The sequence below is a fragment of the Rhinoderma darwinii genome, chromosome 2 (genome assembly GCF_050947455.1).
Source record: "Rhinoderma darwinii isolate aRhiDar2 chromosome 2, aRhiDar2.hap1, whole genome shotgun sequence".
In the NCBI taxonomy this organism is placed as follows: domain Eukaryota; kingdom Metazoa; phylum Chordata; class Amphibia; order Anura; family Rhinodermatidae; genus Rhinoderma; species Rhinoderma darwinii.
In genome coordinates, this window is record NC_134688.1 from 217,222,703 (window position 1) to 217,250,186 (window position 27,484).

Here is a 27,484-nt window from a genome sequence, read left to right on the forward strand (position 1 = left end):
TTTTTCACCGCCGAGCTGCCACCAATGCTTTAAAATACATTGCTGGGTCTCTTTTGTACCCCAGCAGGGACCCAGCAATGCAGAGGAATCATTGTAGCACTACTGTGCTACTGCGGTGAGGGGGGCCTGCGGGCCCCCCCTAGCTGGGGGCCCGGTCGCAGTTGCGACCGCTGCGACCCCTATAGCTACGCCACTGCTTGTATATACTGCTACACAGCAATCCCCCTCCCGTTGTAAATAGTGCTACACGGCAATCCCCCTCCCCTTGTATATACTGCCACACATCAATCCCCCCTCCCCTTAGATATACTGCCACACAGCAATCCCCCATCCCTTGTATATACTGCCATACAGCAAGCCCCCATCCCCTTGTATATACTGCCACACAGCAATCCCCCCACCCCTTGTATATACTGCTACACATCTCCCCTCCACTTGTATATACTGCCACACAGCAATCCCCCTCCCTTTGTATATACAGCCACAAAGCAAGCCCACCTCCCCTTGTATATTCTGCCACACAGGAATCCCCCTCCCCTTGTATATACTGCCACACAGCACTCCCCCTCCCCTTGTATATACTGCCACACAGCATTCCCCCTCCTCTTGTATATACTGCTACACAGCACTCCCCCTCTCCTTGTATATACTGCTACACAGCCCCCTGTCCCCATGTATATACTGCCACACAGAAATCGCCCTTTCCCTTGTATATACTGTCACATAACAATCCCCCTTCCCCTTTTATATACCGCCACACTGGGCCGGTCTTAGGGGTGCAAGCTGTGCGAGCCTCTACTCTGTGCTCTGTTCTTAGTTACACACACAGAGTAAATAAGAGCTGAGGAGCAAGAGAAGAGGAGGAAGCTCCGCCCACAGCCCGTCCTGCAAAAAACCTGTGATCCTGTAAGCAAGGAGAGATGGTGAGTATGTATTTATGTCTCTGTGTGTGTATACAGTAGAGGGGCGGATTACAATAAGGGCAATCTGGGCATGTGCCCGAGGCTGGAAGGGGGCCCAGTTCACCCCTGTACTCCCGTATCGGATGTTAAAATTGCAGCCAGTTCAGAGAACCGGAGTGAAGTGGGACATCTCACACAATTGTATCCCCGACCTTAGGATGCGGATACAATTGCTTACTTTACCTCTGGCGAGACAGGGAACTATCCGTTCCCTTCCTCCCATTCGGCGCTTTACTAATGACACAGTCGGCGTGATGATGTAATCACACCGACTGCGCCGTTACGTTTGATGACGCCGTCTGGTCTCTGACCACTCCTGCATCGCTGGAGGAAGGCACGGGGACAGGTGAGAATATTTTTTATTTTTCTGGGCAGCGTTGAGGACAATAGCTACAGGGGGCATTATCTACAGAGGGCATTGTCACTGGCGCTATCTACAGGAGGCATTGTGACCGGCCTCATCTACAAGGGGCATTATCAACAGAGTGCATTTGTAACTGGCGCTATGTACAAGGGGCATTATCTACAGAGGGCATTGTTACTGGCACTATCTACAGGGGGCATTGTGACTGCCGCTATCTACAGTGGGCATTGTGACTGGCACCATCTAGAATGGGCATTATCTACAGAGGGCATTGTAACTTGCACTATATACAGGGGGCATTGTGACTGGTGCTATCTACAGGGGGCATTGTTAGAGTGTGGTGTTTTACTTTACAGTGTTTGACAATTTAATGGGCACAGTGTATAGTACTATTATATTCAGAAGTACAGTGTCTGGTGCTAGTATATTCAGGGGCACAGTGTATTGTGCTATTATATTCAGGAGCACAGTGTATAGTACTATTATATTCAGAAGTACAGTGTCTGGTGCTAGTATATTCAGGGGCACAGTGTATTGTGCTATTATATTCAGGAGCACAGTGTATAGTACTATTATATTCAGGAGTGCAGTGTATAGTGCTAGTATATTCAGGGGCACAGTGTATTGTGCTATTATATTCAGGAGCACAGTGTATAGTACTATTATATTCAGGGGCACAGTGTATAGTGCTATTATATTCAGGGGCACAGTGTATAGTGCTATTATATTTAGGGGCACAGTGTATAGTGCTATTATATTCAGGGGCACAGTGTATAGTGCTATTATATGCAGAGGCACAGTGTATAGTGCTATTATATTCAGGGGCACAGTGCATAGTACTATTATATTCAGGGGCACAGTGTATAGTACCTTTATATTCAGGGTACAGTGTATACGACTATTATATTCAGGGGCACAGCATATAGTACTATTATATTCAGGAGCACAGTGTATAGTACTATTATATTCAGGAGTGCAGTGTATAGTGCTAGTATATTCAGGGGCACAGTGTATTGTGCTATTATATTCAGGAGCACAGTGTATAGTACTATTATATTCAGGGACACAGTGTATAGTGCTATTATATTCAGGGGCACAGTGTATAGTGCTATTATATTTAGGGGCACAGTGTATAGTGCTATTATATTCAGGGGCACCGTGTATAGTGCTATTATATGCAGAGGCACAGTGTATAGTGCTATTATATTCAGGGGCACAGTGCATAGTACTATTATATTCAGGGGCACAGTGTATAGTACCTTTATATTCAGGGTACAGTGTATACGACTATTATATTCAGGGGCACAGCATATAGTACTATTATATTCAGGGGCACAGTCTATGATACTATTATATTTAAAAGCATAGAGCTTAGCATCATGAAAATTTTATCTTCCTTTATAGGTGCGGAAATATTGGAAAATTGAGGAGCCGAAGACATCTGAGCTGAAAACTGCCGAAATGGGCCATGCCCGGAAAAAGTCATCACAAAGGTCTGGACCAGATGGAGGAGAAAAGAGAAAAATAATCTGAGACGTCACGTGTTAGTCACTCAAGGTAAATGTTTATTCTCCCTGTGATTGATCGGTACTGTAGTCACTGTATGATCTGCAGCAAGATGATCGATGGTAGCATTCTTTTTTGTTAAACAGCAACTCCCAGCATATCCTAACCATTGTTCAGGCTATACTGGGAGCTGGCGTTTTATGTCGTACAAATTTATACAGCAGGGGTTAAACTGAATTTGCAAATGATCTCTGTACTGAATTGTATTTGTTCTTGTGCTGTATATATGTAATGAGCTCGGTTCTGGTGCTGTATATATGTACTGAGCTTTGTTCTGGCACTATATTTATGCACTGATCTTAGTTCTGGTGCTGCATATATGTACTTAGCTTGGTTCTGGCGCTGTATTTATGTACTGAGCTTGGTTCTGGTGCTTTATATACTAAGCTTGGTTCTGATACCGTATATATGTACTGAGCTTGTTTCTGGTGAAGTATATGTGTATATCGAGGTTTTTCTGCTGTATATATTTAATTAGCTTGATTATTGGGCTGTATTTATGTACTGAGCTTGGTTCTGGTGCTGTATATATGTAATAAGCTTGGTACTGGAGTTATATATATATATATATATATATATATATATATATGTACTGAGCTTTGTTCTGGCACTGTATTTATGTACTGAGCTTGGTTCTGGGGCTGTATATTTGTACTGAGCTTGGTTCTGGGACTGTATATATAGACCTTCTCTTAAGGTAAAAGTAGATGTTAAATCTACTTTTACCTTAAGAGAAGGTAAATATAAACAGTAAATACTAAACCCAAAAAACCATGGAGGAATCTCAGTTTTTTCCAATTCACCCGTTGGTACTTTAAATGGTGCCAATAAAAACTACAACTTCTCCCGCAAAAAAAAGAATCCTTCACACACCACTCCAGTGACGTAAAAATAAAAAAATTATAAAGCTCCTGACCACTTTAGTGTCTCAAAGTATTCTGCTTTTACAGCTAATTCAAAACCGTACCAGATCTGTGTCCGCCTAAACAGAAATCTGCAAATACATACAGTACAGCGTCTTCAAAGTTCTGTCTTCAGATTGCGGGAGGGGGGCAGACTTGAAAAAGTGCCCGGGGCCCATGGTACCCTAAATCCGCCCCTGATACAGTATGTGTCTCTCTGTGTGTATACGGTATGTGTCTCTGTGTGCATACAGTATGTGTGTGTGTGTGTGTGTGTGTGTGTGTGTGTGTGTGTGTGTGTGTCTGTCTCTGCAAGTGTCTCTCTCTTTGTAAAAGTGTGTGTTCAATATTAACCCCTTCCCCTCGTAAACAACTTTCAGATTTTCATTTTCGTTTTTTCCTCCCCACATTCCAGAAGCCATAATGTCTTTATCATTCCGTCAATATAGTACTATGAGGGCTTGAGTTTTGCGGGACGAGTTGTAGTTTTTCGTAGCACCATTTATTTTGCCGTATAATGTACTAGGAAACGGGAAAAAAATTATTTGTGGGGTAGAAAATGAAAAAAACAGTGATTCCTCCATGGTTTTTTGCGCGCCGTTTTTACGGAATTCACTGTGCAATTAAAACAACATGTTAACTTTATTCTGTGGGTCAATACGGTTACGGCAATACCAAATATATATAGTTTTTTCTATATTTTGCTACTTTTACATGTAAAAACCTAAGTGTAAAAAAGAAAATTTATATTGCGTCGCCAAATTCCGAGAGCCATAAGTTTTTTATTTTTCTATCGATTTAAGTGGTATGAGGGCTTAGTTTTTGCGGGATAAGCTGTAGTTTTTAATAATACCATTTTGGTGTACATGCGACGGTTTGATCACTTTTTATTTCATTTTTTGTGCGAGATTAGGTGACCAAAAAAATAGACATTCTGGCGTTTACCATTTTTATTTTACGGCGTTCACCGTGCGGGTTAAATAGTTATATATTGTAATAGTTCAGCCTTTTACGTGCGCGGCGATACCAATTATGTTTGTTTTTTTTATTTTTTTTACTATGCTCTAGGGGGAAAATGGGAAAAGGTTTTTTTTTTTAACTTTAAATTTTTTTTTTTAAATTTTTTACACAAAAAAAGCTTTAACTCTTTTTTACTTTTTTAATTAGTCCCCCTAGGGGACTTCAACCAGCGATCGTTTGATCGCTTGCACGATATACTGCAATACTAATGTATTGCACTATATCGTGATTCTGAGGAGGCAAGGCTTAATAGGTGTACAAAGATGGTGGACCTGGGGGCGTTCATTAAGCCCCCAGGCAGCCATAGCAACCATCGCCCCCCCCCCCCGCGATTGCATTGCGGGGGCGCGATAAGCTGTTAGAGGAGGCCGCCCCCCTCTTTCTGACTATTTAAATGCTGCGGTCGGTATTGACCACAGCATTTAACGAGTTAAACTAGCGGGATCGCGCTCGAGCGCGATGCTGCTATTTACTCTGAAGTGTCGGCTGTAACATACTTCCCCTACCCGTCTTTGGCGTATGGATACGTCAAATGTCGGGAAGGGGTTAAAGTAGAACAGATCAAACGAAGATATCTGTGCTGTCTCCTATATACCCTGCTGCCCCTTATATACCATGCTGCCCCTTATATACTCTGCTGCCCATATATATATATATATATATATATATACCAGTAGAAAAAACGGCAGCACTCTGATTCAGTATATAGATTCCAGTAATACAGGGTGCCAGCTGATAGTCCCGATCCAAAGACCATACGTATATCCAAAAAGAAAGTTCAGCAGCACTCCAAAGATCCAAGTAAAAAAGTGAAGTTTATTGAGCCAACATGGCAATGCAACGTTTCCGTCCCACCTTGGGACCTTTCTCAAGCATAGTGATACATACAGGTTCAGTGATTTATATAGTGTGTATACAATCAGTGTCATCAATCTCATTAAAATAATGAGGTTGATATATACATCTCAAAATAACGTGATACAACAAAGAAAGAGTATCGAAACGACATCAATCGATACAAATAGTGAAAACAATACGTTGATGTTAAAAACAACATAAAACATACATTTCTTATGCAAGAAAACAGAACATTCTTTAAATCGCAATATTCACCAGCTGGGTGAGATTCAGAGACTGCACGACCACTTGACCAATCAGAACGCAGGTATTGTTGTAAGACGTATAACACTTGTCATTCACAGCCAGAATCTGTCCAGCTCCACTGCGCATGCGTCGGATCAGTCCGGACCGGATATGACGTCTCGCTGTAGTAACTAGGATACCGATCGTTGGTAAACAAAAGTACTCGTAATATTCAATAGTATGTGGTCGATCCGTATAACCCAGAAATGACACATTGCTTCAAGCATTTAAACATATCGATCCTCCGAAAAGGCCATAACATACAGTGCAGATAGAAAATATGAATTAACTAAAAGAATCTATTGCTCTTCTTGTCTTTATACAGCACCAACCGGGTAAATATACCCAAATATAAATCCTACATGCGAATAGGCTATTTACCGCACATCTTAATTACGGTGACAGAAACTCATTCATAATGATATATAAATCAACAGATAGAATCCACACGAGGAAGACGGGATCCCGACCACATTCCGTGGGCGGCGGTCTCCGTCAATCAGGTTCATGGAAAGAAACGCACACAACATCGTGTGCGCGGTCCCAACCATATCACCTATAACCCGTGTAACGGACTCACTAAATTAAAAATAATAAACATAAATATAAAAAGGAGAGAAAAGATGTGCCGTAAATATCACCCAGCCATGGGAAAGAAAGAAACGAATGAAAAATCTAATATGCTGAAAAACAGACACATTGAGCAAGAGAACATTTCAACCACTTTTCAATCGGAGATATCGCTAATATTGGTTATCGTAATATCAATAAAGTTGATCTGAAGTGGTCCTGCAGTCCCATGTTTATCTATAATAGAAAAATGATTATTAAAAATATGTCAAAAATTTTTTATATATGTATCACACATTTTTGCACATTTTTATGGAGGAGAACATCACCAGAAGTCAAGACACAACAGGAGGTAACGGTCTCAAGAAGCAACTCTGGCTACATTAAATTCAACGTTAAGACCATTAGGTCGCAAGGTATTCAATTGGAAAATCCATTGAAGTTCACATTTATGAAGTGCCCTATGTCGATCACCCCCCTTATAGGATACAGGGATATGGTCAAGGATCATAAATTTAAGATCTTTTTCAGTATGGCCATGATCAGTAAAATGTTTTGCAACAGGTAAGTCACATTTCTTTTTTCTAATTGAGTACCGATGGTTATTCAATCTTGTTTTAAAATCACATGTAGTTTCCCCTACATACAAAAGATGGCAGGGGCACCAAAGTACATAAATGACCCAGTCTGTATCACAAGTTACATGATGTTTAATCTTAAATAACTTATGTGTCACAGGATGATCAAAAGTATTACCCCTCTGCATAAGATTGCAATTAATGCATCTATGGCATGGGAAATTACCTGGTCTTAAAGCCTTTAATAGCGCTTGTGTCCCTTTTAACTGTTGTTCACCAACTCTGGTTCTAACAAGATTGTCCCGTAGATTCTTAGATCTACGGTAAGACATTAAGGGTGGATTGTTTAGTTCACAAATATGATTATAGCTATTTTTGATAATAGGCCAATGTCTATTCAAAATGCTAGATATATTGCCACTCAACACATTATATGTAGATATAAATGGTAATCTTTTGCTTTTAATGTGTTTATACGGTTTAGTCAATGTTTCCCTCGGAATACTCTTAATCCTCATCTTGTGAGCATGTAATAAATGTTTAGGGTATCCCCTTTGTACAAAATTAGCGATCATGAGATCTAGGGACATATCTAAATCATTCGGATCATCTACAATCCGTTTTGCTCTCATCATCTGACTCAATAGCAGGGACCGTATCATGTTCTTAGGGTGACAGCTCTCAAACTGTAAAAGGGTATTACGATCTGTATCTTTCGTATATAGCTTAGTAGTTAGGACATTATCCCTCAGTATTACATTGACATCCAAAAACTGTACCATTTCATTAGAATAGGTCATAGTAAATTGGATATTTTGATCAATCTGATTCAGAAACTGGTGAAAAGACTCCAAGTTTGCTACAGTATCCGTCCAGATGAGGAAGACATCGTCTATGTATCTCCACCACCCCAGTACATGAGTGAAGTGGTGGGACACATAGACGCATGTCTCCTCCATCATGTCCATGAAAATATTAGCGTAGGTAGGGGCCATATTGGACCCCATCGCCGTCCCCTTCAATTGGATGTAAAATTTGTCGTTGAACATGAAGTAATTATTAGTCAAAATAAGTTCTAGGAGAGACATGATGAATTCCCTACACGGGTTATCATAGTCAGAATCCATTAGTTTACGTCTCACTGCCTCCATACCTCTATCATGTCCTATAGAGGTATAGAGGGAGACAACATCAAAAGACACCAGCAGAGCCCCTGCTGGAGGTTTTATCTGTTTTAATTTCTGAAGGAAATCTGTGGTGTCCCTAATATAGGATCTAGTGTCTGTTGCAAATTGTCTCAATGCCTTATCTACAAAAATCGAGATATTATTTAAAAGGGAACCCCTACCAGATACAATCGGGCGACCTGGCGGATTCACTAATCCCTTGTGAATCTTGGGAAGTAAATAAAGACAAGGAGTGTTTGGATGATCTATAAGCAAGAAGGTATATAATGCAGAGTCGATAATACCCTCATCAACTGCTAATGTCAGAAAATTACTTATCTTTTTCTCAATATCACACCTAGGGTCAGTTCTTAATAATTTGTAAATATCTGTATCACTCAACTGTCTATGAGCTTCCAACAAATATGTTGCGGTATCCATAACCACGACCGCACCCCCTTTGTCAGCGGGTTTGATGGTGAGGTCGTGGTTATGGATCAACTCATGCATAGCCGTCATTTCTGCAGTAGGGACATTAGGGTGATTAAGACAATCATGGTTCTGTACACGTAATTTAGACAGATCTTTCTTGACTAACTCCACATATGTTTCAATAGAATTCGATATCACAGGCGGCTGAAAGCCACTCTTATTAAATAAACCAAAGTCTTTAAGACAAATTGGTTTAGGTTCAGTCTCCACTATATTGTCGTGGGGCTTAGAGTCAAACCACACTTTCAGTTTAATTGATCTAATAAAATTATATAAATCAAGTTCTAATTGAACAATACCTGCGTTCTGATTGGTCAAGTGGTCGTGCAGTCTCTGAATCTCACCCAGCTGGTGAATATTGCGATTTAAAGAATGTTCTGTTTTCTTGCATAAGAAATGTATGTTTTATGTTGTTTTTAACATCAACGTATTGTTTTCACTATTTGTATCGATTGATGTCGTTTCGATACTCTTTCTTTGTTGTATCACGTTATTTTGAGATGTATATATCAACCTCATTATTTTAATGAGATTGATGACACTGATTGTATACACACTATATAAATCACTGAACCTGTATGTATCACTATGCTTGAGAAAGGTCCCAAGGTGGGACGGAAACGTTGCATTGCCATGTTGGCTCAATAAACTTCACTTTTTTACTTGGATCTTTGGAGTGCTGCTGAACTTTCTTTTTGGATATACGTATGGTCTTTGGATCGGGACTATCAGCTGGCACCCTGTATTACTGGAATCTATATACTGAATCAGAGTGCTGCCGTTTTTTCTACTGGTGTGTATTGGATCCTATCAGCTGGCACCTATTTTTGGAATTTACTAAATTGTTTTCACAATGGAACGAAATGATGTTAATAATGAAATATCGTCTGCCAACACTGCTGTTGTTTTTACGGAGGAGGATATCGCCAGGATTCTGAACGGAGCAGAAGGTGATGTGTCCTTTTTGAGTACACCCTCATTACCGGATGTTAAGCGGAATTTGGAGTTTGAGTCCAAGAAATTGATCAATGTCGATTTACATTTATTAACACTTGGTCAGTATTATAAGAATAAAATGGTTCCACGTGGGATGCGCCCACAGATGAAACCTACTATGCATGTACAACATGAAGAATTTAGATCTAAATATGAGCAACTATCAAATAATTACGCTCTTGATACGATATTATTAAACATGGATTTCCTACATCGAGACCAAATTAACTTAAAGAAAAAAGTTCAAGAATTGAGTGATATATTACGTACCCTTATGTCTATTGAGGAATTTGGATTGCACATGGAAAAACTACAGGTCACTCTCTCTAAAACACGAGCTGAAACAGAGGAAGTCAAAAAACGCAAATGGTACAGAGATCAACTTGATTATAAAACAGGTCAAATATTTACATGGGACCGGGCTTATGATCGAGTGATGGATCCACCAAGGAGGGAACAAAGAGGACGTGGTCTTAAGAATTACATCAGTGGAGAAAATCGATATCAGGAACATCGACTTAAGGAAAATGGTCAATACCGATATGATAATCAGACCAATGATTTTTTAGGAGGAACAAGGATGGAGCACAGAAGTCAAAACCCACCAGGAGGGCTGGACATAAAAGAAACCGAGGAAGGAAGAACCCGCTCACAAAAGCAGCAGCGTCAAGTGAATCAGAGGACTGTGTACAACAACCAAAAAATGAATGTAGTGAAACCGTGGTAAATATTTCTTCCCATATATTGTCTGATGCACAATTGCAATTGTTAGCCAGGGGCTTGTCTTTCTGTCCGAGTCAACGTCTAGATTGGTTTCAATTAGAACTTGATTTATATAATTTTATTAGATCAATTAAACTGAAAGTGTGGTTTGACTCTAAGCCCCACGACAATATAGTGGAGACTGAACCTAAACCAATTTGTCTTAAAGACTTTGGTTTATTTAATAAGAGTGGCTTTCAGCCGCCTGTGATATCGAATTCTATTGAAACATATGTGGAGTTAGTCAAGAAAGATCTGTCTAAATTACGTGTACAGAACCATGATTGTCTTAATCACCCTAATGTCACTACTGCAGAAATGACGGCTATGCATGAGTTGATCCATAACCACGACCTCACCATCAAACCCGCTGACAAAGGGGGTGCGGTCGTGGTTATGGATACCGCAACATATTTGTTGGAAGCTCATAGACAGTTGAGTGATACAGATATTTACAAATTATTAAGAACTGACCCTAGGTGTGATATTGAGAAAAAGATAAGTAATTTTCTGACATTAGCAGTTGATGAGGGTATTATCGACTCTGCATTATATACCTTCTTGCTTATAGATCATCCAAACACTCCTTGTCTTTATTTACTTCCCAAGATTCACAAGGGATTAGTGAATCCGCCAGGTCGCCCGATTGTATCTGGTAGGGGTTCCCTTTTAAATAATATCTCGATTTTTGTAGATAAGGCATTGAGACAATTTGCAACAGACACTAGATCCTATATTAGGGACACCACAGATTTCCTTCAGAAATTAAAACAGATAAAACCTCCAGCAGGGGCTCTGCTGGTGTCTTTTGATGTTGTCTCCCTCTATACCTCTATAGGACATGATAGAGGTATGGAGGCAGTGAGACGTAAACTAATGGATTCTGACTATGATAACCCGTGTAGGGAATTCATCATGTCTCTCCTAGAACTTATTTTGACTAATAATTACTTCATGTTCAACGACAAATTTTACATCCAATTGAAGGGGACGGCGATGGGGTCCAATATGGCCCCTACCTACGCTAATATTTTCATGGACATGATGGAGGAGACATGCGTCTATGTGTCCCACCACTTCACTCATGTACTGGGGTGGTGGAGATACATAGACGATGTCTTCCTCATCTGGACGGATACTGTAGCAAACTTGGAGTCTTTTCACCAGTTTCTGAATCAGATTGATCAAAATATCCAATTTACTATGACCTATTCTAATGAAATGGTACAGTTTTTGGATGTCAATGTAATACTGAGGGATAATGTCCTAACTACTAAGCTATATACGAAAGATACAGATCGTAATACCCTTTTACAGTTTGAGAGCTGTCACCCTAAGAACATGATACGGTCCCTGCCATTGAGTCAGATGATGAGAGCAAAACGGATTGTAGATGATCCGAATGATTTAGATATGTCCCTAGATCTCATGATCGCTAATTTTGTACAAAGGGGATACCCTAAACATTTATTACATGCTCACAAGATGAGGATTAAGAGTATTCCGAGGGAAACATTGACTAAACCGTATAAACACATTAAAAGCAAAAGATTACCATTTATATCTACATATAATGTGTTGAGTGGCAATATATCTAGCATTTTGAATAGACATTGGCCTATTATCAAAAATAGCTATAATCATATTTGTGAACTAAACAATCCACCCTTAATGTCTTACCGTAGATCTAAGAATCTACGGGACAATCTTGTTAGAACCAGAGTTGGTGAACAACAGTTAAAAGGGACACAAGCGCTATTAAAGGCTTTAAGACCAGGTAATTTCCCATGCCATAGATGCATTAATTGCAATCTTATGCAGAGGGGTAATACTTTTGATCATCCTGTGACACATAAGTTATTTAAGATTAAACATCATGTAACTTGTGATACAGACTGGGTCATTTATGTACTTTGGTGCCCCTGCCATCTTTTGTATGTAGGGGAAACTACATGTGATTTTAAAACAAGATTGAATAACCATCGGTACTCAATTAGAAAAAAGAAATGTGACTTACCTGTTGCAAAACATTTTACTGATCATGGCCATACTGAAAAAGATCTTAAATTTATGATCCTTGACCATATCCCTGTATCCTATAAGGGGGGTGATCGACATAGGGCACTTCATAAATGTGAACTTCAATGGATTTTCCAATTGAATACCTTGCGACCTAATGGTCTTAACGTTGAATTTAATGTAGCCAGAGTTGCTTCTTGAGACCGTTACCTCCTGTTGTGTCTTGACTTCTGGTGATGTTCTCCTCCATAAAAATGTGCAAAAATGTGTGATACATATATAAAAAATTTTTGACATATTTTTAATAATCATTTTTCTATTATAGATAAACATGGGACTGCAGGACCACTTCAGATCAACTTTATTGATATTACGATAACCAATATTAGCGATATCTCCGATTGAAAAGTGGTTGAAATGTTCTCTTGCTCAATGTGTCTGTTTTTCAGCATATTAGATTTTTCATTAGTTTCTTTCTTTCCCATGGCTGGGTGATATTTACGGCACATCTTTTCTCTCCTTTTTATATTTATGTTTATTATTTTTAATTTAGTGAGTCCGTTACACGGGTTATAGGTGATATGGTTGGGACCGCGCACACGATGTTGTGTGCGTTTCTTTCCATGAACCTGATTGACGGAGACCGCCGCCCACGGAATGTGGTCGGGATCCCGTCTTCCTCGTGTGGATTCTATCTGTTGATTTATATATCATTATGAATGAGTTTCTGTCACCGTAATTAAGATGTGCGGTAAATAGCCTATTCGCATGTAGGATTTATATTTGGGTATATTTACCCGGTTGGTGCTGTATAAAGACAAGAAGAGCAATAGATTCTTTTAGTTAATTCATATTTTCTATCTGCACTGTATGTTATGGCCTTTTCGGAGGATCGATATGTTTAAATGCTTGAAGCAATGTGTCATTTCTGGGTTATACGGATCGACCACATACTATTGAATATTACGAGTACTTTTGTTTACCAACGATCGGTATCCTAGTTACTACAGCGAGACGTCATATCCGGTCCGGACTGATCCGACGCATGCGCAGTGGAGCTGGACAGATTCTGGCTGTGAATGACAAGTGTTATACGTCTTACAACAATACCTGCGTTCTGATTGGTCAAGTGGTCGTGCAGTCTCTGAATCTCACCCAGCTGGTGAATATTGCGATTTAAAGAATGTTCTGTTTTCTTGCATAAGAAATGTATGTTTTATGTTGTTTTTAACATCAACGTATTGTTTTCACTATTTGTATCGATTGATGTCGTTTCGATACTCTTTCTTTGTTGTATCACGTTATTTTGAGATGTATATATCAACCTCATTATTTTAATGAGATTGATGACACTGATTGTATACACACTATATAAATCACTGAACCTGTATGTATCACTATGCTTGAGAAAGGTCCCAAGGTGGGACGGAAACGTTGCATTGCCATGTTGGCTCAATAAACTTCACTTTTTTACTTGGATCTTTGGAGTGCTGCTGAACTTTCTTTTTGGATAGATATATATATATATATATATATATATATATATATATATATATGCATCTGTATGTGTGTTTATATGTGGCTGGGGGTATAGTTATCATCTACTAAATTATCTGTACTCTGAGAGTTATCACTGTGTTATCTGTGGTGTTACATAGGACTGCAGGTAACATCTACTAAATTATCTGTACCCCGTTATCACTGTGTGTTATCTCTGGTGTTACATAGGACTGCATGTGAAATCTACTACATTAGCTGTACTGGGTATATATGGGTCTGTTTGTGAATGTGTCTTTGTGCTTGTACATATGTGCCTCTTATGTATTTGTATATGTTCGTGTGTGTGTGTGTGTGTGTGTGTGTGTGTGTGTGTGTGTGTGTGTGTCTGTACGTCTATATATTTGCCTGTATGTATAAATATCTGTCTTTCTGTATGTATAGTATATATGTTCCAGTATGTGTGTGTCTATATATGTGGTTAATTTTTGCTTTGTGTTGGTGGCGCAATAGAGAGTCCCGCACAGGGCGCCATCCAACCTAAGGCCGGCCCTGCTGCCACACAGCAATACCCCCTCCCATTGTATATACTGCAACTGCAATGTCGGGGTAGGGAGACAGACAGGAGAGCCCTAATCTACCCGCCACTCAGTCCCTGCCTACTTGCATGGCCCGTCCTAGGCGACGGCGTACAACTGGGCGACGGTCCCTACGCTCAATAAGTGAACGACAGACAAACAGACAAGGGTACACAGAAGCTAAGGGAAATGGGGCAGTTGCCCACAGCAACACCGTGAGCAACAAGAGTAGTGAACGAGCCGAGTCAAACCAGGCGTGTACGAGGTACCAAACGCAGAGCAGGAGCAAAGTCCGTTAAGCCAGGGTCAATTTGAAGCAGAGGTCAGTAGTACTAGCAGGAACAGCAGAGCCAGAAAACTAGACAGAATCACAGGCAAAGGAAGAGCAGATAATGAAGGTATAAATAGACCGAGGGCAGGAGCTAGCTCCATCTGGCCAGGCTGTGATAGGTTCTCCCACTCCTCAGCCTACCAGCCTGAGTGGTAGCAGATCGAGTCACTCTATCAGACCTAGGAGCAGATGCAGACTGATTAACCACGGGCGTCGACACAGAAGCTGTGTCTGACAGATCCTTTACAGTACCCCCCCTTTTATGAGGGGCCGCTGGACCCTTCCTAGGTGGACCTGGCTTATTGGGGAACCGAAGATGGAACCTCCTGGGCAATACCCCAGCGTGAACATCTCGGGCGGGTACCCAAGTCCTCTCCTCAGGCCCGTATCCTCTACAATGGACCAGGTACTGGAGGGAGCCTTGGACCATCCTGCTGTCCACAATCTTGGCCACCTCGAATTCTACCCCTTCAGGAGTGAGAACAGGGACCAGAGGTTTCCTCGAGGTAGCCAAGGATGGGGAGCAGCATTTCAGGAGGGAGGCATGAAACAAGTTGTGTATTTGAAAAGACGGGGGTAACTCCAGCCAGAAGGAGAGAGGGTTAAGGACCTCAATGACCTTGTACGGCCCTATAAACCAGGGAGCAAATTTTTGGGACGGAACTTTAAGACAGCCACACCAGATCCCCGACCGCAAACAAGGGATTAGCAGAACGTCTTCTATCTGCCTGAGTCTTTTGTATGCTCTGGGACGCCTCTAGGTTCTGTTGCCTAGCCCCCTCCAAGAAGTGGCGCCACTCTTCAAATGCCCATTTAATGGCTAAGAGTTTGCGGTTGCCCATGTCATAGTTACTCTCAGTGGGCGAGAACTTCCTGGAGAAGTAGGCACAGGGACGGAGATCGGTGAGGGACCTGGTACCCTGGGACAAGACAGCACCCACTCCCACCTCGGAGGCGTCAACCTCCACGATGAATGGCTCTATTTGGTTAGGCTGAATCAGCACTGGGGCAGAGATAAAGCACTTCTTAAGGATCTCAAAAGCCTGGACCGACTCCGGAGGCCATTGGAGGAGATCAGCACCTTTGCAAGTAAGATCCGTAAGAGGCTTAGCGATGACCGAGCAGTTAGCAATAAATCTCCTGTAATAATTAGCAAACCCCAGGAAGTACTGTAACGCCTTCAGGGAGGCAGGTTGGACCAATTCAGCCACAGCCTGAACCTTGGCAGGGTCCATGCGGAATTCATTAGGAGTGAGGATTTGACCCAAAAATGGTATCTCCTGCACCCCAAACACACATTTTTCGGATTTAGCAAAGAGTTTGTTTTCCCGAAGGGCCTGGAGCACCTTCCTGACATGCTCAATGTGGGAGCACCAGTCCTTGGAAAACACAAGTATGTCATCAAGGTACACTACAAGAAATACCCCCAGGTAGTCTCTTAAAATCTCATTTATGAAATTCTGGAAATCCGCGGGAGCATTACACAACCCAAAGGGCATGACAAGGTATTCGAAATGACCTTCGGGGGTGTTAAACGCAGTCTTCCACTCATCCCCTTCTCTGATTCGGATAAGGTTATAAGCCCCCCGAAGATCAAACTTAGAGAACCATTGGGCCCCTGAACCTGATTGAAGAGATCAGGAATCAAAGGAAGGGGATACTGGTTCCTTACAGTGACCTTATTCAAGTTTCGGTAATCGATGCATGGCCTAAGACCACAATCCTTCTTCCCTACGAAGAAGAAGCCAGCACCTACCTGAGAAGTAGAGGGGCGAATGTAACCTTTGGCCAGGCTTTCCTGGATATATTCTCTCATGGCCTCACGTTCGGCACAAGAGAGATTAAAAATCCTACCCTTAGGGAGCTTAGCTCCTGGTACTAAATCGATTGTGCAATCCTATTCTCTATGAGGAAGTAACACTTCAGAGACCTTTTTAGAAAAAACATCAGCGAAGTCCTGCATAAACTCAGGTAGGGTGTTCACCTCCTCAGGGAGAGAAATAAAATTAACAGAAAAACAGGACGTCCTGCATTCATTACCCCATTTGGTAAGATCCCCAGTATTCCAGTTAAATGTGGGATTATGCATCTGCAACCAGGGAAGGCCTAAAACCAAATCGGACGATAACCCCTGCCTCACTAACACAGGACACTGCTCCAAATGAATGGAGCCAACAATGAGTTAAAAAACAGGGGTATGCTGCGTAAAATAACCATTAGCAAGTGGAGTGGAGTTGATACCCACTACCGGGACAGGTTTAGGCAAATCAATCAATGGCATAGCTAGAGACATAGCAAATTCCACAGACATAATATTAGCAGAAGACCCTGAATCCACGAAGGCACTGCCGGTGGCAGACCTACCCTCAAAAGAAACCTGAAAGGGAAGCAAGATCTTGTTAGGTTTCATATTTACGGGAAATACCTGTGCGCCCAAGCGACCTCCCCGATGGTCACTTAGGCGCGGAAGTTTTCCGGCTTCTTATTCTTACGCCTTGGACAGTTATTCACTTGATGCTTGTCATCCCCACAGTAGAAGCAGAGACCATTCTTCCTGCGGAGCTTTCTACGTTGTTGGGGAGACACGGAGGCCCCGAGTTGCATTGGTTCATCCGAGTTTTCCGTGGAAGAACGAAGCAATGGAACCACGGGAGCCATCATAGGGGAGCCAGAGGAGAAGGCACAAAAACGTTCAAGTCGTCGTTCCCTGAGGCGTCGGTCAAGATGTACCGCTAAAGCCATAACCTGATCTAGAGAGTCAGAAGAGGGATAGCTAACTAACAGGTCTTTCAGGGCGTTCGACAGACCCAATCTAAACCGGCACCTCAAGGCAGGGTCATTCCAGCGAGAAGCTACACACCACTTCCTAAAGACAGAACAGTATTCCTTAACGGGTCTTTTATCCTGACGTAAGGTCACCAGCTGACTCTCGGCAAAGGCAGTCTCGTTATAGATAAGCCCAAGAGTAGAAAAAAAAAGGTCAACAGAGGAAGATTCAGGGGCGTCAGGAGCCAAGGAGAAGGCCCATTCTAGGGGGCTGTCCTGGAGTCGGGAGATAATTATACCCACTCGCTGGCTCTCAGAACCTGAGGAGTGGGGTCTTAATCAGAAATAGAGCCTACAACTCTCCCGAAAGGAGAGAAAAGTCTTCCAGTCCCTTGAGAACCGGTTCAAGAGGTGAGGTGGAGGGCACTACCTGGTTAGCATCACGCTGGTTGCACCTCTGAGCCAGGGCTAGGACCTGTAGGGAGAGACCCTGCATTTGCTGAGCCAGGGTCTCAAGGGGGTCCATGGTTGTGTAGGAACCAGGGTAGAAAAGGTATAGAAAAGGGTAGAAAAGGGCCTGTGATTATGTAATGTCGGGGTAGGGAGACGGACAGGTGAGCCCTAATCTACCCGCCACTCAGTCCCTGCCTACTTGCACAGTCCGTCCTAGGCAACGGCTTACAATTGGGCGACGGTCCCTACGCTCACTATGTGAACAACAAACAAAACAGACATGGGAACACAGAAGCAAGGGAAGAGGGGAAGTTGCCCACGGAAACACTGTGAGCAACAGAGTAGTGAATGAGCCGAGTCAAACCTGGAGAGTACGCGGTAACAAAAGCAGAACAGGAGAATAGTCAGTCAAGCAGGGTCAATATGAAGCAGAGGTCTATGGTATTAGCAGGAACAGCAGAGCCAGGAAACACAAGAATCACAGGCAAAGGACAGACAGCAAATGAAGGTATAAATAGACCAAGGGTGGGAGCTAGAACCATCTTGCCCGGCTGTGATATGTTCTCCCACTCCTCAGTCTACCAGCCTGAGTGGTAGCAGATCGAGTCACTCTATCAGACCTGGGGACAGATGCAGACTGATTAACCATGGGCGTCGACACAGAAGCTGTGTCTGGCAAATCCTTTACAGCTTGATTAAGCTTCCGATTTTAGAAACTGAACCGTGGATCCGATGGAAGTGAGCTAGACGTCCATTCGTTCACCTTGCAGAGCCAAAAATACGACACCTGACTTGGTCGTCTTTTCTAAAAGTGTAACCCTCTTTTGCCCAATAAACAAAATGTGAGCCTAGTCTCCTGTGAGGGTTCATAACACTTTTTTGAGTGTAGCCCATAACAGGGCTTAGGAAGGGGTGTTAGGCTTGCATGTAAGAGCAGTTTGGAAGTGTGTTTTTGAACTGACCGGTCTTTGGTGAAACACCACCCATGAATGTAAAATAAGTGCAGTATCAATTTCACAGTGTTTTTTCACATATTCATCTGAAAACAGATTTGATACTGATTTGAAACTCAACCACGGGACAGATGGATGCGAGCTAGGCGTCCATTCGTTCACCTTGCAGAGCCGAACAATATGACACCTGACTCGGTCATCTTTTCTAAAAGGGTACCCCTCTTTTGCCCAATAAACATGGTGGAATTCTCTTATTTTTTTTTTTTTATAAAAAAATTAATATCTCAAAACTAACCATTGGATATCCCTTATATTTATTACACATGCAGCCCTTGACACTCTGGCCTATCCAAAATAAATTCTGTGACGCCCACTTGGCTCACAAAAGCTTTGTCAACAACGCCTGTTTTTACGCATGTTTAGATCGGTTTTTGGCGAAACACCACCGATTAATGTAAAATAATTGCAGTATCAATTTCACTGTGTTTTTTCACAGATCCATATGAAAACAGATTTGGCAAACACATTGAGCGGTTACGGAAATATTTTGGTAAAGACGCCATAAAGATGATCAACTCCTGTCTCTCGCGCTGCCATATCATCAGGATGTCATCTATATACCGGACCCAAAATATAACTTTTTCAATCAATAAGACCGAATTGATTAGGGAGATCCTCCCCTCCCACAGCCCCCGGATAACATTTACATATGAGGGTGCACATGCCACCTTAAGTGCGGTGCCATTGAGTGGCCTCCTATCCATACAATAAATGCACTTACTATATGTATTTTAAATAAATAGAAACCGCTGTGCAAAGACTAAACCATCATTCAACTTGGTAAATAAGTACTAACTCTGTCCTTCTCAGAAAGTCGTACAATTTCTTAGCATTTCAAGTATAGGCGAAATGTCACCAATTAAACTCCTATCTTCAGTATCTGCAGGCAGTGTCAGAATAAGATTCCTAGGGCCACCAGAGGAGATGATGTTGGGGCTCACCCTCTATCCATACAGAACATATACACGTCTACAGATGTAGCCGTCTTTATCTTGACTTCTAACACATTAAGAACACAGCAGCAAGATCCTTTACCTGGACTTTTTCAATGACTTTTCAATGGATATTGTTGTGTGATATCACGCTGTAGCATGTTATCAGAGTCAAGATAAAGATGTCTACATCCGTACTCTGAATTGCATCATGATCATTGTCATTTGTTGCACACAGGACAGATCATCAATAAGGTGTAAATTGTGCCAAGGGCATCAAATAGACTCAGTGGTTAGCACCATTACCCTGCAGCTTGGGTTTGAATCCAACCAAGAGCAACATCTGCATGGAGTTTGTATGTTCTCACAGTTTTTGTGTCTGTTTCCTCCGGGATCTCTGGTTTCTTCCTACACTCCAAAAACATACTTTTAGATTAATTGACTTGTGATGAAACCGGCCCTAGTGTGCGTCTGAGATAGATCAATAAGCTTGTGAGCTCCAGACAAGGCCTAATGTGAATGGTGACAATCTTCATACATTTCTTAAAAAACGTGTTGGTGCTATCTAAGCAATTGAAAATACATTAGTTAATAAACCCATAAGAAATAGACCTTAGTGGCAAGTGACAAAGTCATTTCCAAATGAGGTTGTCTTCTGCTTGACCTTTGGGGCCTTATTACTGTTTCTGAGGCTGGTCCCACCGGAGGATCCTCTGATACACTGATGGGACAGTCCAACCCTTTCTTCAGGTACAACCTTAATGGTGTAGAAATTATTATAGATGATTTACCAGAACACACGCTTATGAATAGTTTCTTGTATGGCTTTTCTGATGTCTTCATTTCTCAGACTGTATATTATAGGGTTGACCAAAGGTGTAAACACAGTGTAGAGCAGGGATAGGATCTTACTCATGGTGACTGTTAGACCTTTTGTTGGGACAACATAAACACTGAATATAGTCCAGTAAAATATGGAGACCACAATGAGGTGGGTGCTATAGGTGGAGAAGGCTTTCTGTCTACCGGTACTGCATGGAATCCTTAAGATCGCTAAAATAATATAAGTATAAGATATTATAATGATTGTGGTTGGAATTATGACAATGGGAATGCTGAGTAAATAAATCTCCAAATCAACAACAAAGGTATCAGAACAGGCGAGTTCTAGTAAGGGGACAAAGTCACAGAATAAATGGTCAATGATATTTGGTCCACAAAAGTTTAGTTTTGCAGTTTTTAGGACATTAATCAAAATAATGGAAAAACCAAACACCCAGCAAGTTGCGGCCAATATCACACAATAATCACTTGTCATGATAGAGGTATAACGGAGGGGATTACAGATGGCCACATATCTGTCATAGGACATCACTGTGAGGAGAAGACATTCAAATGATTCTGAGGCGCAGAAGAAATACAACTGAGTCATACAACCAATAAAAGTGATGGCGCCCCCGTTATTCAGTAGAAGGTGGAGCATGTTGGGGACAATGTCAGTCGGTAACAAGATGTCATTAATAGACAGTTGTGAGATGAAGAAGTACATTGGAGTGTGGAGGTTCTTACTGCTGGACACCAGGGTGATGATCAGAAGGTTCCCACATATTGTCAGGCAATAAACCACAAGGAACAGACAGAATAGTAATAATCTTGGACCTTGACTGACTTGAAATCCTCTGAGGAAAAACATTGTGACCTCTGTCTTGTTGTTCTTCACCATCTAGACCAAGAAAGTAATTATATTTGTGTTAAAGTCTAAAAAGAAATTACATCATAAGTCACACGACCTTGAGTTGCCTCAATATATGACCCATAGAAAATGTTATAACACTTATTGCATAATATAGTCTGCATGTTTCTACACATTCTTTGACCTCTGACTCAAAAAGAAGATTTTCAGCTAAAATATTAAGTGCCACATTTGTTATTTTTTCTTCGATTGCCAAATTGCACAATATACTGTAACTTTATATCATTACTTTTAGCTTATTACATTAACTTTACATTACTCCTTTATCCCATATCACTATCCCTTACCTGTCCAGCACTGTGATCAATGGTGGCACTACATAAGCTCATTGCTGATGATATGAAGGTAAAGTATATTATGTATTTGCTGAGTAATTATGAGTTTGTGGCTTGTCAATGATATAAAAAATCTACACTGAAAAAACATCCAAGGAAACCTAAAATAGGAAAAATCTATTAATGTAAGTGACACATTGTGCTGTATATATTTACCAATATTGAAGATATTATGCGGATGGCACCACTTTTTTTTTTCTAAATGACAGAAAAATATTTTCTTGTCATTTTGGAAAAAAAATTGCAACAAAAATCTAAAGAAAATTGTGGTAAAAACCATAGATATTAATGCAGCCTGTCCTCTGCCCCCTCACCAAAGCTCTGCTGTCCATTTTTGTTATGTCTTAGTGTTACTTAATTTCACCTGTTACTTACTTCAAAACCCCTGCTATTCCAATCTAATAAAAGATATATTGATCAACCATATAAATAAAGCCCCCTGCCTAATATTGTGTAACATGCAGCTATACAACCCAATACAAAGCAAGCTGCGATGCTCTGCATGTTGTGACACCTTTCTATTATAGCCTGCACTAACTTTTCAGCAATTTAGGCTACAGTAGCGCTTTTGTGGGATCGGACCAGATGGACTAGACTTTGCTCCCCAAGTGCATCAATGAGTCTTGGGCACCAATGAACCTGTCGCCGGTCACTCGTTGTCCATTTTTTAACCACTTTTGGTAGGTACTAACCACTGTATACCGGGAATACCCCACAAGACTGGCCATTTTGGAGATGCTTCGACTCAGTCTTCTTATCACAATTTGGCCCTGGTCAGAGTTGCTCAGATCCTTACATTTGTCCATTTTCCCTCCTTCATTATTGTTATTTACTTCACCTGGCTGTGGTTTTAATGTTATTGCTGTTTGGTTTATAAAAAGCAAATGTAACAAAGTGTAAAGATAAAAACCAAAAAAAAAACGTAACAAGTAAATAAAAAATATGTAAAATAATTTAAAACAAATATATATATATATATTTTGTCATGATCCGTGGGTATGTTGACCCACTAGACCGCACCTCCGTAGCGGAGCAGCAACTGGCCAAACAACAGTCCTAGAACAAGAGTACCTTTAATAGTCCAGACAGTAATGGAGGCTCGGCACAGATGAACTTGCAGACACCAGACGTGGTGTATATCAGCAGGCGTAACAGGTGGCACAACACGACTCCAACAGTCTAAGGTACAGGAACAGATACAGCACGGGATACAGTTAGCAGGGCATGGGAACAAAGGGAACAGGATAACACTAATGGACCATTTGCTAAGACTAACACAGGTAAACACAACAACGCTCTGGCAATGAGTGAAAGGGCAGAGCTCTTTCTATAGTACAGAGCTAATTACCGATCTTACTCATGAGTGTGCACTGGCCCTTTAAGGCCGGACGCGAGCACGTGCGCACCCTACAGGAACCAGTGCAGCGATGGGGAAGTGAGTGCCGGCGTCTCTTAGGTGGGAGATGCCGTCTGGCACTCACTCGTCCGTGGCCGCGGCTGTCGGGGGGCAGGTAAGAACGACGGTCGGCAGCTGTGGATGTTATATATATATATATATATATATATATATATATATATATATATATATATATAATGTTGTTATAGTGAACACTTGTGATTTTATGCATTTTCCTAAAAAAGAAATTGAGTTCTACATACATTCTGCAATCTACAGCTGCTACTGCAAGTAACAAGATCTCACACAACTACGTTGGTTAAAAATTTAATAATTATGACATCCAACCAAATGCAGAGGGACAAATATTCTACTGATTATTGATTCTAAAATAAGTGACATCATTAAGGGGTTGTTATGCACCAACTATATTTCCATGAGACATAAATCCAATGTCTACAATAAATAAAAGCTACATGTTCTGGGCAGTTGACTGAGCGGCTGTTAGGGGGTTAAGAACATTTATTAGATGCTGATAACGGGCTCTGTACCTGATTTACAGCCATAATAATTTTTGACACTTTTTGAGCAATCTTGTATAATGTTTTCTTATTTATTGTTACATTTCCGTTACTCACGTCAGGTATTTGTTTGTTCTTGATCTTTATTTTCAGATGAATATTTCTTCTCGGTTCTCTGGGGTGAATGGTGACAATGTTAGACAGCGGCAGCGTCATCTTCTATGGCCGTCATACACATGAATGTGAAGCATTACCTGTGGATATTTATGTACATAGTGTAGACCAGGTGCCAGGTATAGGAACTCCCAGGAGATATTTCTGCTATTATCTTATTAGTCTTCAGTGTTCCGGTCAATAGAGGAATATAAAAATAAATCTATAAATCATTAGCATCTTCTGAGAATCCCAGAGTCATTTCTTTCACTTTTAAGAAGATATAAAACATGTACTGTAGTTATACGTTACATCCTGTGGAGATGAGAAATCTAACATCAAGAAGAAAATGGAGAAGTGATACTGATGATTAATAACAACGTGTTTACTGCTGAAGGATTGTAATATTGTTCCACCAAGTAGAAAAAAAAACAGATTTAGAGGGGTGATCTCACTATGACGGCCCCTTTTTAAAGCGGAGTTCGGCAAGGACCGCAGGGTTAGTCACAAGTGATGATGACAGGGGGCCCCGATGATGCAGGCGTCAAGTTCTACCCTGACCGGTGGTATACAAATGGTCACAACGGGCTGTAAACAACATCTCAGATGAGAGGCTCAGTCTCGTCAGCAACGTTAACCACTACAAATTGGCAGCTATGTGGGCACTGGTGGCTCTCCAACTTCTCTTGCAGCTCGCATATTTTCAGATTCCACTGGACTACTGCCATATATCCGCATATCAGGCGGCTTATTGCTCCACAATGTCCTGAATCTCTGCCCCATTTACCTCTTGTTTGGCCTCAATACCTTTGCGCCACGGCGAATGGAAAGTGCCCACCCCAATAGTATACAAACGGATGATGGGGGTAATATACAGGGATGCTGGGGGTTTAAATACTTGGATGATGGGGTTAATAAACACAGATGATGGAGGTTATATACAGGGATGATGGGGATTGTATACAGGGATGATGATGGTGGTTATATACAGTGATGATGGAGATTATATAGAGGGATAATTGGGTTGATATACAGGGCAGATGAGGGTTATATACAGGGATGATGTGAGTTATACACAGGGATGATGGGGGTTATACACAGGGATGATGGGGGGCTATATACAGGAGTGATGGGGTTTATATAAGGGCTGATGGAGTAATATACAGGGATGATGGGGGTTATACACAGGGATGATGGGCATTATATACAGGGATGATGGGCGTTATATACAGGGGTGATGGGTTTTATATAAGGGCTGATGGAGTAATACACAGGGATGATGGTGGTTACATACAGGGAGGATGGGGGTTATATACAAGAATGACAAGGTTTATATACAAGGATGATGTGGTTATATACAGGGCAGATGGGGTAATATACAGGAATGATGGCGTTTATATACAGGGATGACGGGGATGATATACAGGGCTTATGAGGGATTTATACAGGGATGACAGGGTTATATACAGGAATGATGGTAGTTAAAAACAGGAATGATGGTGGTTATATACAGGGATGATGGTGGTTATATACAGGGACCCCCCCATCATCCCTTTATATACCAGCCACCATCCCCGTATATATAACCCCCATCATCCCTGTATATTACCTCATCAACCCTGTATTTAACCCCCCAGCATCCCTGCATATAACCATTATTATATATATACTGTAAGGGTCGGCATTGTCCATTCGCCATGGCGCACAAACATTGAGGCTAAACAAGGGGTAAGTGGGGCGAGCATTGAGGCAGAAATAAAGAGTAAATGGGGCAGGAATTGAGGACACTATGGACCAATAGCATAAAAAAAACAAGGGAAGTAATCCAGCGCTGAGTCCAGTTGTGGGTTAAAAAGGAAGCGTTGTTCCCATCTTTATTGAAGTAATATTATAAAAATCGTAGGGAGACGCAGTCCCAGAAAAATTGTGAGTAGGCAGTATGCCCCAGCCTACGCGTTTCGAGCAACTCCTGTGCTCTTAATCATGGCAAAGAAGTATGAGGACAACCATCGTCCTGTCTGCTTAAAAAGCGTAACTAATTAGTACGCAAGAAAAACAGGTGAATGGTTAACCCTGACTGCTAATTAAATTCTCAGGTGAGATCCTCCTGTATATGGATAAAATACGGGAAGTATATATTAAACATAGAGAGGAAAACTCTTTCTATGATCCCTTAGTGTTAACACATCAAATGGTAAAAGAATATAAAAATTACAACTGTATTAAGACCAATTTAGGGATGCTCAAAGCTGCAGCTTATAATATACCGGGTTAGATAGTAAATATAGCAGTCAGGACGACTTAGTCCCCACAGTTCTCACAACGTATATCACAGATGTTATCAATTCAATATACGAAATTTAAAAACAACAACACATATTCATGGTTTGGCTAAGTCAGAAGTATAACATTCTCCAACAAATACATATATAAGATATTAAAATATGTAATGTAAGCATCCAAAAACATATCGAAAATACAATTAAAAAGAAAAAGTGGGAATGTAACTCCCATCGAAATAAAATGTAAATCGATTTACACAAATATGATCTAAACAAAGGTATGTAAACTATATGATAATAATAATTACATGTTGTAAATATGATTACATCGCTCTCATAATCCCAAAACGTTATAATTATTTCCATGATGTTTTATATTGAAATTAAACAGAAAAAACAACCAGGTCTGAATAGGTGTATAGAATATTACTGCGTTTTTTTCCCCAAAAATATATGCAAAGATCATTCTCAATGTTTCATATATTGGTTTATTTCAAAAAGGAAAGGGACATGTTATCTGAGTCCACGTTGAAAAAGAATGTTCCCAAAATTATTCCTGAAAAATCTGTATGGCATCAAACAGTGTCCGAGAACCCTTATTGTATACTATATCTATTTGGCATTGCGTACTCATATATAATATACTTTATCCCTAGGTATGTGACAACGTTCGCAACAGGACGTTGTTGGAGATATAAACCGATTATCGCAAAGAGGAAAAGGCACAGTGCCTACAACTTATCTATAAGGAAGATAGAATGCAACCTGAAAACTACATATCCAGAACATCAATGCATGAAGACCTGTTTATGTGCATTAAACTCTACAATATATAAAATAACTAAATAAATATATAAAACATATATGTATGATAGCTACCTCTGATGAAATGTAACTGTAGATGTAAATATCAAAGAATAATAAACAGAATTCA

The 27,484-nt window shown here is 40.9% G+C and overlaps 1 protein-coding gene and 1 long non-coding RNA gene across 2 annotated transcripts; one reads left to right on the forward strand and one right to left on the reverse strand.

Moving 5' to 3' along the window:
- Positions 1 to 27,471, forward strand: LOC142740969 (uncharacterized). The gene is made up of 3 exons (XR_012880942.1): positions 1 to 923; positions 2,731 to 2,883; positions 27,207 to 27,471. It is a non-coding gene; the product is annotated as an uncharacterized LOC142740969 (long non-coding RNA).
- Positions 20,898 to 21,833, reverse strand: LOC142743729 (olfactory receptor 11L1-like). The gene has a single exon (XM_075854755.1). The coding sequence runs from the start codon at positions 21,831 to 21,833 to the stop codon at positions 20,898 to 20,900; it is 936 nt and encodes a 311-aa protein (XP_075710870.1).
- Positions 27,472 to 27,484: the final 13 nt, after the last annotated feature.

Excerpts from the sequence above, each read along its gene's own strand:
- LOC142743729 (XM_075854755.1), bottom strand. The coding sequence starts at position 21,833 with ATGGTGAAGAACAACAAGACAGAGGTCACAATGTTTTTCCTCAGAGGA.